The following is a 12,429-nucleotide window of genomic DNA, read 5'->3' on the forward strand; positions in this document are numbered from 1 at the left end:
TGAGGGAGGGAGTGAGAATAATGCATGATTAGATTGAGAGATCCCATCAGAGGCCAATATTATCAATAGTGCTACAGGTAATATTGATCAGAATTTCAGCCCATATTTATTTTTCTCAGAGAGGTGTTGTGCTGAACTGAATGCTTCTCATTGTCTAAATTAAAGCTGTGATCATTTCCAGAATTAGAGAGTGGGTTTTAGGCTGCATTTAATGCAGTGCATCTTAGCCAAATAAATGTTTTTTTTTCCCCTCTTTCATTTTCTTTCACCAGGATATTCAAGACAAATAACAGCAGACTGGCTGGCTGATTAGTAAGTATCTTTTGATGAGTTACCTTCTTATATCATGGTCTACATCATTATCTTTATAAGTGTATACATGTGCTTTCTGCTACTGATTCTGCTTTATCTTTTATTTCATTTGGCATTGGTTATGGAACCCTATCTGAAAGAATGGGCTTTGAAATCTCAGGGTTCCAGCAAGAGGGACAAAAGAGGGGACCAGTTATCTTGTTATACAATATAAAAAATGGCTCAGTTGGTAGTACTCTCGTCTCTGAGTCAGAGGTTGTGGGGTTCAAGCCCACACTGCCACTTGAATAAATTTAGCTGCGGTGGGCTAAATTGTAGGAGGTGCTGTCCTTCAAATAAGATGTTAAACTGAGACCCTGTCTGCCTGTTCAGACATTAAAGATCCCAAAGAGAAGGAAATTTCTCCCTGGTGCTCTGGAAAACAAAAATTCCCATGACAAAAACTGTTTGTCGGACATTGCTGTTGGCAAATTGGCTGCCTTGTTCACCAACAAAATACACACAATCTACAGTTTACAGTAAATCCTATGAAGGTCTTTTGAAGGCAATATATCAAATGCCAGGTTTAGTTTTTTTTCTATTTGAAGTGCCTTGAGAGCCAATAGTGACATTTGCTCTGTATTGTAGGGCTTCTATTAAAAACTTGGCATAAAAGCCAGTTCTGGCACTCAAGCTTGTGGGCTGTGCATTTGCTTGTATGAACACGGGTGTCAAGCTGTTTAGGTGGGTCACAAAAATCTTTCACAAGCAATTATTCACAAATGCCTGAAATCACTGAACCTTGAGTCAGGTCTCATGTCACAATTTGATCCCATTGCTGTGTCATCATTATTCTTTGCTTACTGAGCCCAAGTGTGCGGTCCACTGATCCACACTGCACAATTTGTTACCTGAAACTGCTAGAGTGCAGGCGCAATGCCAGGAGCAAGGACTGACACAGTGTCACTTCTTGTTTGGTTATGCAAATACAGTAGACAGCAATAATAAGTGTTGATAGAGACATTTTTTCATTTACAATAAACTAATGTATTAATTCACAGTAAATCACGCTTCAGGTTGAAAACATTATCACTATGAGGCACAGATGCACTCAACACACTTGAGTTCCAATTAAATTCAAGGTTAATGAAGCTGAAAGGAAGTATCACTTTATGTTGGTTTTCATAAGTGAAAGACCCTCTTTTCATGGATATCATTTGGATGCATCATTTGCTGAAGCTAGCATGCACTGGTCATCAAAGTCACACAGCACAAAAAGAACAAGCTGGTGTGGCTTGTTTTCTCACAAAACATCTCTGAAAGACAATAAGGAGTGCTGGGTTTTACCACAGCAGGCACTACGTGGCACAACTCAAGAGTCAGAAATAGCAATGATGAGCTAAAAAATTTTCCTGATACACATGTGCCCATCAAGTTCACAATTGTTTGAAAAAATCGGATCTATTACATTGTTAAAATTGTAAAAGAGCAACATCATTACAATGAAGTGTAGTTATGAATGTTGTTCAGAATCTAAATGGCCATTAGTCACAGCAGTCCCCAGCAGAAAGTTTGAATAGTGGGACAATGTTGACCAAATTAACCATCCCAATGCAGAGCTCTTAGTGAGCATATTATGGGTCTTACAATACTCTGTTAGCTGAGCATTGCTCTGATATTGATTTTACTACATAGAACCAGGTTTGAGATTAAAAAGGTCTGCGCCTCATTAAATTACCATGAGCCACAAAATCACAGCAACCAAGACGAAAGCTGAAGACAAACAGCATTAAATGCTGTGCATAAAATCTACACTGGGGCAAAATTGTAACGAATGAAATGATTGCACCTTTACATTTACTAACAATACCATATTTTAGAGCCTGCAAATAGATGAAATGAAAGTCTCGCCTGCCAATTCCCAAGTAAACTGACTTGCGGCAGTCTGATCCAATCTATTGGATAGTTAAGGTTCAGAGAATTTAGACATTTGTTGGAAATGCTACACTGATGCAGGTTGGTATTATGTAAGGCGATGGGTGCAGTGCAGATGATGTTTGATCTTGCTTTTTAACTTGTTCTATACCTGGCACAAGAGTGTTCAACGTTGCCACTGGGTATAATGGGGAGAAGTTGCTTCAATCCTTGGGACTGGTACCCAACTGCAATGAGAGGCTCTACTCCCAAGCTGTGGGGCATTGTATGTTCAGACTGTATTGTGAAGCTTCAGAAACAAAAAAAAATCCTTGCATTTTATATAGCATCTTTTATGCCTAAGTGAATGCCTCAAAGCGTCTCACAGGAATTATTTTGAAGTGTGGTGGCTGTGTATTTTGTGTGGAAGAAGGCTCCATTGCGCCTAGAAAATGCAAAAGGTACCACAGCGTAAGGTATTCATTAAATAATTCATAATATCTTTAAAAATTTAATTTATTAGGGCTGCCGTAGTTGTGCAGGGAAATTGTGAAGTTATGCAAGCACTTTCTGATGAGGAGAAAGTGATAAATCAGAATGACTCATCACAAGCAGTCAAAGGCCCAAGGTTGTTGAATGGAAACTATTCTCTGCTGAAAGTGATGTAGTTCTATTGTGATAGTTTTACCCAGCGCAGTTATCTCCTTGAAAGGAAATGAGAAAATACTATTATTCCTAAACTGTTACCTAAAAGGACCATTGTGGTTTAACAAGTCTATCCCTTAATGATAGATCTTAATCCACACACCCCACTCTATCCAGAGACACATCTGATTGGCCCAGTCTGTCTCCAAAGACACATCTGGTTGCCTCAATCCATCCTCTCTCCAGAAATGTATCTTGTTCTCTCTTGAACCCATTTAACACTTAGCTTCAGTGACCTTACCTGACAGTTTGCAAATATTGCATAGAACCTGGTCCTTTTCTAGATACTATTTACTTTGGAAGAAGGCTCAATTTGATATAGAAGAACAATACCAATAGTGGCATATAAAGAGCCTGAGGATTTATTCCAGACTGGGGATGGAGTTTAATACCAAGAGCTTAAAAAAGTAAAAAAAACCTGAAAATTGACAAATATTTTGAAGTTAAAGAGGTCAGGAATAATCACACCTAAATGAAGACTACCTTGACATCAACTAAACCTTTTTGTGTTTTTCAACAAAAGGACCGCTTTAAAATTACCAGCTAAAAAGGGTTTGATATTGTTCATCAGAACGTAATTTAAAAATGAATTACGATACTGTGAGAGACTATAAAAAGATCAAAAGAGACTGTAAATCTGCACAATTCTGCATTCACCATATTGTCAGCCTGATATGAGTAGCAGTTTAGGAATATTAGCATCTTCTCAGTTCCTTTTGAGGAGATAGCTGCGCTGGATAAAACTATCACACTAGCTTGCCCAGAACTGACTGGTAGTATGGTGATAGGTCCGCTCTGAGCAAGAAGACAGATTAGATTGTATTTCAGCCTGTCTTAATGTCTCTTTTATCCAGTGCAACCAATCTGTCTTTCTAAAATTGAGCAATATTGTATGATGGAAAGAGGAACTGAGAAGAGAAGAAGAGAAACGAGCAGCTTACTGGAGTTTGGGCATAATAAAACATTTTCGTCAGGGGCAAAAAAGGAAATGGAGAGAATTTTGGCAAGATTTATAAAAAAAGTAACATGCGGGGCAATTAGGATGTGGACACAGACCCGGGGAGCCAACCTCTCCTCCCTCATCCCCATTCCCCCCACCCTGCCTCACAACCTGGACCCCCTCCCTCCCCACACACCCTTCTGTCAACCGCTCCCTCCACATCTGACTACGAAACGTCCGCTTCCTCTGTAACAAGGCCCTGGTCATCAACGATCTCATCCTTGATGAGAGCGTTGACATCATGGCCTTAACGGAAACCTGGCTCACCCCAGGCGACACCTTCCCCCTCACGGAGGCCACACCACCTGGCTACATCTCCCACCACATCCCTCGCCCCAACCGCCGTAGCGGTGGTGTAGCCCTTATCTCAAGGACACCACTTGCCCTATCCCCCTACTCCACTGGCTCTTTCGCCTCTTTCGAGCACCTCACCCTCTCCCACCCCTCCTTCCTCTCACTCAAAATCCTCCTCCTCTACCGGCCCCCTAAAACCTCTCCCATCTTCATCTCCGATATTTCGACACTTCTTACATCTCTCTGCCTCTGCTCTGAGCGCCTCATCATCCTGGGCGACTTCAACCTGCACTTCACCACCTCCTGCTCCATCTCCTCGGACTTCTCCTCCCTGCTCTCCTCGCTCAACCTCTCCCTCCACATCAACTCCCCCACTCAGTCACGGCCACCCACTCGACTTGGTGATCACCCGGGGCCTCAGTGTCTCGGATGTCACCATTACCGACAAGGCCGTCTCTGATCACCACTTCATCTCCTTCACCACCTCCACCCCACTCCCCACCTCCACCAGACCCACCACCATCTTCTACCGCCCCTGGAATCCCTAACCGCTGCCTTGGAGTCCTCTGAACTCCTCTCCCTCTGGCCTTCAACCCTCACTGACCCCTCTTCTCCTCTCACCCTCCTCCACAACACCCTCTCCTCCACACTCTTGCCCCCATCACATCCCGTCCTGTCTCCTACTCTCGCGCTCATCCCCCTGGTTCACCACCCACCTCCGCTCACTGAAGAGCCAGGTGCGGGCCGCTGAACGCACCTGCGTCAAATCTGGCCTAATGGTCCACTGACAAACCTGGCTGGACCGCCTCAAAATCTACCGCTCCACTCTAGCTTCGGCCAAGTCATCCTTCTACTCCAGGATAATCCTGGAGGCGAAGAACAACCCCAGAGTCCCACACTCCGATTCCTACCCATCCTCCCCTACACACCTTCGTACCCGTTTCCCCACCCTCTGTCACCAAACTCATCCTATCCCTGAAACCCACCACCTGCTCTCTTGACCCCATCCCCACTCCATTCCTTATCTCTCATTTCCACCTCCTTGCCCCACATATCACAGACATCATCAACCTGTCCCTCTCCTCTGGCTCTGTTCCCATTCCCCTAAAAACTGCCACCATCACTCCCACTTTGAAAAAACCCTCCCTTGATGCGTCGCAGCTATCAAGCTACCGGCCCATCTCCAACCTCACCTTCCTGTCCAAGGTCCTTGAAAGAGTTGTCGCCGCCCAGCTGCGCTCTTTCCTCTCCACCCATTCATTATTCGAACCCCTTCAGTCGGGTTTCTGTGCTGCCCATAGCACAGAAACCGCCCTGGTCAAGGTCACCAATGACATCCTGACCATCTGCGACCAGGGCTCCCTCTGCCTCCTCGTCCTCCTTGACCTATCGGCAGCATTCGATACGATCGACCACACTATCCTCCTCCACCGCTTGTCCTCCCACCTCAACCTTCAAGGCCCTGTCCTTGAGTGGTTTAGGTCGTACCTCTCCCACCGTCTTCATTTGTTTCCATTAACGGCTTTCCCTCCAGCCCCCGCACTGTCTCGTGCGGTGTCCCTCAGGTCTCTGTCCTCGGTCCCCTCCTCTTCACCCTCTATATGCTCCCCCTTTGGTGACATCATCCGCAGACATGGGGTTAACTTCCACATGTATGGGGATGACACCCAACTCTACCTTTCCTCCTCTACCCTCAACTCCACGACCACCGATGTCCTGACAGCTGCCTGTCCGACATCGAGTCCTGGACGAGAGACAACTTTCTTCAGCTCAACGTGCATAAAACTGAGGCCCTCCTGATTGGCTCGCGTCAGCGCCTCCGCACCTCAGGCGCTGACAGCATCAGCATCCAAGGCTGCACTCTCCACCTCTCAAAGCAGTCAGGAGCCTCGGGGTTCTGTTCGACCCTGAGCTGTCCTTTCTCCCTCACATCCGCACCACAACTGGCACCGCCTTCCATCACCTCCGGAACATCGCCAGACTACGGCACTACCTCACCCCTCACGCTGCTGAAACACTGGTCCACGCCTTTATCACCTCAAGGCTGGACTATGGGAACTCTCTCCTCGCCGGCCTTCCCGGCACCTCCCTCCACAAGCTGCAGGTCATTCAGAACTCTGCAGCTCGTGTACTGTCCCGCACCAGGCTTCGCGGCCACATCACTCCCACCCTCGCTCGCCTCCACTGGCTTCCCATCCCCCAGAGGATCGAATTCAAGATCCTCATCCTCACCTACAAGGCCACCTACAGTGGAGTCCTGCAGCTCAGTGGTTAGAGCACTCGCTTTGCAAGTGAGAGACCTGAGTTCAATTCCAGGCAGAGGGCGAAACCTTGCGCAAGTTTCCTTACTCCACACAGAGCCTAATAATAATCCCTCCAAAACCAAAAACAATAATAAATTGGTCATTTTTAATCTACGACTGTTTGTGGGACATTGCTGTGCGCAATTGGCTGCCGCGTTCGCCCACAAATATACAGTCAATTCACTTTACAGTGTGTTCTGTGAAGCGCTTTGGGACGTCCTCCCGACGTGAAAAGCGCTATATCAAATGCAAGGATTATTATTATTATTATTATTTCCCCCCTGCTCGGGTCCTGATCCAACTGTACAGCGCCTTGGGACGTCCTCCCGACGTGAAAGGCGCTCTATAAATGGAATCTTGTTGTTGTTGTTGTTGTGTTGAATCCTCATGCTTTCCATGCAGAATGTGGTGGTTATGTCCCAATGCCTGGAAGTCAGCCAATTTTTAGTGTGTGGAAAGCCACAATGCTTGCCATTAGATTGTCACAAACCTAGTTCGTGAATGCTGCCCGTGTCCAGCAAGTAATGCTGGCCGTGAGATGATGCAGTATTCCAGGGCACTGCTGATGGCAGCACATCCAGCAGGCTCATTGGCAGGAGCTGGAAGGGCAGACCAACTGTCAACCCAATGGGTTCCTGTTAACCCTGTGAGCCAAAGCCCTGTTGGGTAGGTTGGTCTTAGCTGGACAAACAGCGGGAAAGCTTGCCAGACAGCAATATCAATGGCAAGCTATGTGGTTTTAGCTGGTTAGACTCCAGCAGTACCCCAACACACACTGTGAGATCCCAAGTCTTAGCTCTTGCCAACCTGCACCTAATACTTTCCAGATTTCCATGTGGAATTCTCAGCTTGGTTTGGATACTTTTAAGCATGATTATGGGTTTGTGCATGTGTCAGACACTTGGAAACTCCCCTCAAAAATCATCCTTTTTTCATTAATTTAGTCCTGTCTACATTGTGATTCAGATGGACGTGAAGGGGATTCCACCACCTTGCTATTTCAAAGAAAGATAGAATTTACCCATGTTTTCCTGGCTTACATTCCCTCCTCATCCAAACTTAACTTAACCAAAACTTTTAAAATTACTTACTCATCTCATTATTATTCATAGGATGTGCCAGGTTCAAATTAGTTGCTGTTTTTGCCTCCAAAACAACATTTGTTTCATTTCTAATTATATTTCTATAAAGCACTTTACATTTTAAAGTGGGCCTTTTTACCTTGTGGAATACAAGTCCTTTACGATGGCCAAAATAATAATAATAATCCTTGCATTTGATATAACTCCTTATCACTTCTTCAAGACGTCTCAAAACGCTTCACAGAAGATACTGTAAAGTGAATTGACTGTATATTATGTGGGTGAAACACGGCAGCCAATTGCGCGCATTCCCAAAAACAGTCATGGATTGAAGTGACCAATTTATTATTTTTTTTGGAAGGAATTATTATCCCTGGAAAACGATCCGCCAATCGACTAACATAGGACGGCATAATCACCTTACTTCATTCTCCTACTCTTGGCATTACCTTTCTCTTCAGGTAAGGCAGAATAAGGAAAGGAAGTATATTAAGTAAACAAAAAATTAAACTATTAAAGCAATGGGAGACCTCAGAGACCCAAGAGTTCATGTAATAAAATCTTCAAAAGTGAGAGAGGAAGCTGAGAAAACTATAAAAATAGCTAGTTGGTCGTAGGTTATTATAATTAGATTTGTAAGCTACAAAACTAAAAAGGCGATGCTAAATATTAGAAGGATGTCTCAAAGCTCTTCACAGGATTTAGTGTAGGTGAATGCAGCAGCCAATTTAAGCACAGCAGTGTCCCACAAACAGTCATGAAGTGAATGACCAAACTTATCTGGGGATTTTGGGCCAGGGATACAGGAAATTAAGAAATAAACTCCCTCCTCTTTTATTGAATAGTGCCATGGGGTCTTTAACGATCTTCTGAACAGGCAGATGGAACCTTGGTTTAACATCTCATCCACAGGATAGCACCCCCATTACTGCAATAGAGTGTCAGCTTAATGTATATACGTTCTAGGATGCACAGAACAGCATTTACCATTTCAAAATGCTTGAATAACCAGCTCTTCAATCACATTAAAAATGATTTTTTGAACAAAGTATGAAAGGGCTTGTTTTGAATGGAGACCAAATGAATTCTCACTGTCTGCATTTATACTGCAGCAATGCAAATTAATTCCTACCGAAACCACCTCCTCAAAGTCTCCAGTGAGATTTCCTTTCAGATTGTGAACCGTGAACAGGATTTATACAATGGTTTGAGCATTGATTCAGCACCATTTCTGCAACAAATTAATCAAAAATGGGAGTAAAATAGAGCATAAAACCACCTTCAGAAAACTTCAGACAGTTCGGCGCCAATCAGTCAGAGTCTCTAGTCTAGATTCTGCTTAGAAAAATGCTCCACTGTACCTCATCATCTTATCAATATTCTGCACATCCGAAAACCTATAGCTATGTGGTTAAGCAGTGCTGCAGAATCCTTTCCACAAATGGAGAATGAGAAACGTCTAGTATTTCAGCACACAGGACGTATTGAGACTTCCAGCTGAAGACTAAGACCCAAGTGCAGGACAGCATCAAGGTTGAAAAAGAACAGGAGGGAAGATGAGATCATTCGTCCTGTAAAGGTCTTCCCACCACACTGAAGGCAGATGCCTGCCAGATAGCTGATGAGAAAACTCTGAGGTTTGGGGTGACAGCTGCTGGAAGGAGATATCTGGAGTCCCAGTTTGTGAACATGTTTGTACGTCCAGCATCTGGAATCCACCTAGATTGGCCTCCAGAGAGGTAAACAGGTGCTGCTTAAACTCCAATTCCAATTTTCCAATTCCACAACTCCAATTGGTGGAACCATCGCTCAATGTGCCCGAGTTGTCGACAGGAAGACGGTGGAAATGCTCCATTCATTTCATGCTGAAACGCGCTGCCCACCAGGAAGCTCGCAGCGAGTTCCGTGTACCTACCATCTGCTAGTGAGGGCTCAAACCTGTGCTTGTCTGATGTTAGAAAAAACTAGTGACTATCCTCCTTGGGAGGAAGGTAAGCAGGGTTACTTGCAGCTGAGCTGGCTCAAACGTGATATGCTTGACAACGGAATGTTGGAATTGAGCCAGACCTCTCTGCGGTCTCAGTTTCTGAGCCAGTTGGGTCCGCAGTATTCCAGGGCACCGCTGATGACAGCACAGCACAGCACAGCCTGGCTGATTGGCAGGACCTGGAAGGGCACACCTATCACTGGAGACAGGGAGTCATCCCACTCAGCTCCAGTTAACCCTGCAAGCCAAAGCACTAACAGGTAGGGTGGTCCTAACTAGATAAGCAACAGAAAAGCTTACCAGACTGCAATATCAATTGTAAGCTATGAGGTTTTAGTTGGTTGGACTCCAGCAGTACACCAACACACACTCTGAGCTCCCCAAGCCTTCGCTCTTGCCAACCTGCTTTCCAGAATTAGGTGAGCAGGATGTGTCCCTCCAGGGAGAGAGAGAGCACATTCCATTCGAACAATCTTATCACTGGGATTTCCATGTGTAGGTGGGATACATGGAATTCTCTGCTTGGTTTGGTTACTCTTAAGCATGATGATGTGTTTCCGGATGTTTCAGACACTTGACTGATCAAAAAAACACGGAATCATGGTTTGGTGGCACCACGCTTTGGTTTTAGTCTTAGAGGTGTGGGAAAGAATGAATTGGAGGTGACTGTTTGATGAGTCTTGACTTCTTCTCTTAAACTACACAGTTTGGCAGATATGAATATTTGCATTTGATATGAAGCCTTACTATATTATTGAAACATCTGAAAGTGCTTCACAGAATTTGCCGTAAAGTGTAGTGACTGTGTATTTGTAGTGAATGCAGTTTTAGGTGCATTTGGTCAAGTAAAATTTACTAAACGCATTACACCTCCATGTTTCTAAGATCAGAGCACCACTGTGCACATACACAACAAAATATGTCTGGTAGATGATGCAGGGTTTACATGCTTGTATGTATCATGGGCTTTGGCACTCCACGAACCAAAGGAATGCCTAGTATGAGCAGTGAGTCAATCCTGGCTGGTTTTGAGTGGGGCCTTGGTCATAAACAGCCCTTATGTGCTTTGACCTCTGGCTACAGACTTTAATGAGTCCTGTGTTACAAAATACACAGTATTCATCTGTGAAAACATCCCCGCTGTACCTGCCTAGCTACATAGCTGTAGGATTTGCATAATTTAATGTGTTTCATTTTTCTGCCGAGCAGCTAAAAATAGTATCATTTCTGACCATAGCTGATTTCTAGTATCCGTGGGGAAGCAGGAGAGCGGATGAAAGGAGTTGGAAATTCCACCCAATCTTAGCCTGAAAGACTATTTGTCTTAAAATTTAAGATTGCTCAGAAGTGTAGAAAATTCTTCCATTCAGGCTTAATTTGAAAGCTGGTTTCTTTTCAAGAACTGTGGAAAACTAATTTCTAAATTAACAACAACGAATTACATTTATATAGTGCCTTTTTCATCAGAAGGATGAATGAAGGTGCTGGACAGTCAAGGGTTTTCAGTCGAGCTGGGGGTTGGAATCAGGAGGGGTGGAGCGTGGGATGGGAAGGTGGCCCAAGGCACAGTCAAAGAGGAAGGTCTTGAGATGAGCCTTAAAGCAGGCTTAAAATGGGCCTTGAAGAAGGCAAAGGAAGGGTCTAGGCAGATGGATTCCGGGAGGAATTTTCCACTGTTTTGTTCCATCATAAATTATAAGGTAAGATGGGCTTGTAGTCTGAGACTCTATGGAATTCCATGCCGTTGGATGCAGCATAGTTCTCTGATCAGTGAACAACATGGAGAGCTCTTTGCAGGTACCAATGTCCTGTCATCCCATGACATAGCATGCTACAGTTCTGACACGCAGTATGCAACCCAGGTATCTATCGGCAGAAGACTAATCCTATTTATATTTAAAACAACCCTGAGGTTATACTATAGGATTTATTAAATAAATAAATAAATGCGCGCACTTGCGCGCGCACACGCGCACACACACACACCAACACACGCACACACACACACACACATACATACATAGTCTTCTGCCGATAGAACCTGGGTTGCATACTGTATGTCAGAGCTGTACCATGGTACATGCAAAGCATCTTGGGACGATCTCCCAACGTGAAAGGAACTTTACAAATGTAATTTTGTTGTTGTTTCTCGTTTGTTCCGAATCACCACCCAAAAAAGTCGATCGTGTTTTAACTGAAGACGATTAGTAATATTTATACCTTGAATTGAAGTAAACATCAGATTTATTATCAGTTGTACCATTTACGATAATTATACTGATTAAACAAAGCCCAACAAATTGCAATGAAGTGAAACAAACTCATGCATTCACGTTACCTCCAAAGAAGTATTGGTCGCCAGTTTTGACTTGCATCGGGCTGTTGGTCCGCACAGCGGAGGCATCGTCACCATCGATAGTGAGAATGGCAAAGTTCTCCTTGGCCAGAAATCGTACAGTGTGCCACTGGCCATCGTTGAGCTCTGCACCTGAAAGTAAATGACAAGGCTTCAGTACTGTTGGGTACTGAACTTGCTGTCGTTGGAGTAATGAGGCTTTGTAAACAGTTTACAATTAAAGAGGAGCGAAGAGGAGCAATCATTTCAGATAATGATGCATGCTAGTCAGTGTAAATATGAATAAAACATTCCCGCTCAACTTGCGCATTCAGGAAGAATATCAACATGTTTCTAATGCACATCTGTGCCATGACCTACTCTGCCTTCTTCCACCTCCGCAACATCGCCCAGCTTCACCACCGTCTCACACCGGAGGGCTCCGAAATCCTCATACACGCATTCATAACATCCAGGTTTGACTATGCAAACTTCCTACTTGTCAGCCTCTACAACTC

At 44.4% G+C, this 12,429-nt stretch overlaps 1 protein-coding gene across 2 annotated transcripts in view; it reads right to left on the reverse strand.

Annotated features, from left to right (window-relative positions):
• LOC103187001 (contactin associated protein 2) overlaps nucleotides 1-12,429 on the reverse strand; it is an 855,622-nt gene that overhangs the window by 404,145 nt on the left and 439,048 nt on the right. For both annotated transcript variants that reach the window (XM_042331730.1, XM_042331729.1), the window contains one exon: nucleotides 11,915-12,064. In XM_042331730.1, coding sequence (XP_042187664.1) covers nucleotides 11,915-12,064 — 150 coding nt within the window. The remainder of the gene's footprint in view (nucleotides 1-11,914; nucleotides 12,065-12,429) is intronic.

Source organism: Callorhinchus milii, unplaced genomic scaffold, assembly GCF_018977255.1.
Source record: "Callorhinchus milii isolate IMCB2004 unplaced genomic scaffold, IMCB_Cmil_1.0 Scaffold2, whole genome shotgun sequence".
NCBI classification, from domain to species: domain Eukaryota; kingdom Metazoa; phylum Chordata; class Chondrichthyes; order Chimaeriformes; family Callorhinchidae; genus Callorhinchus; species Callorhinchus milii.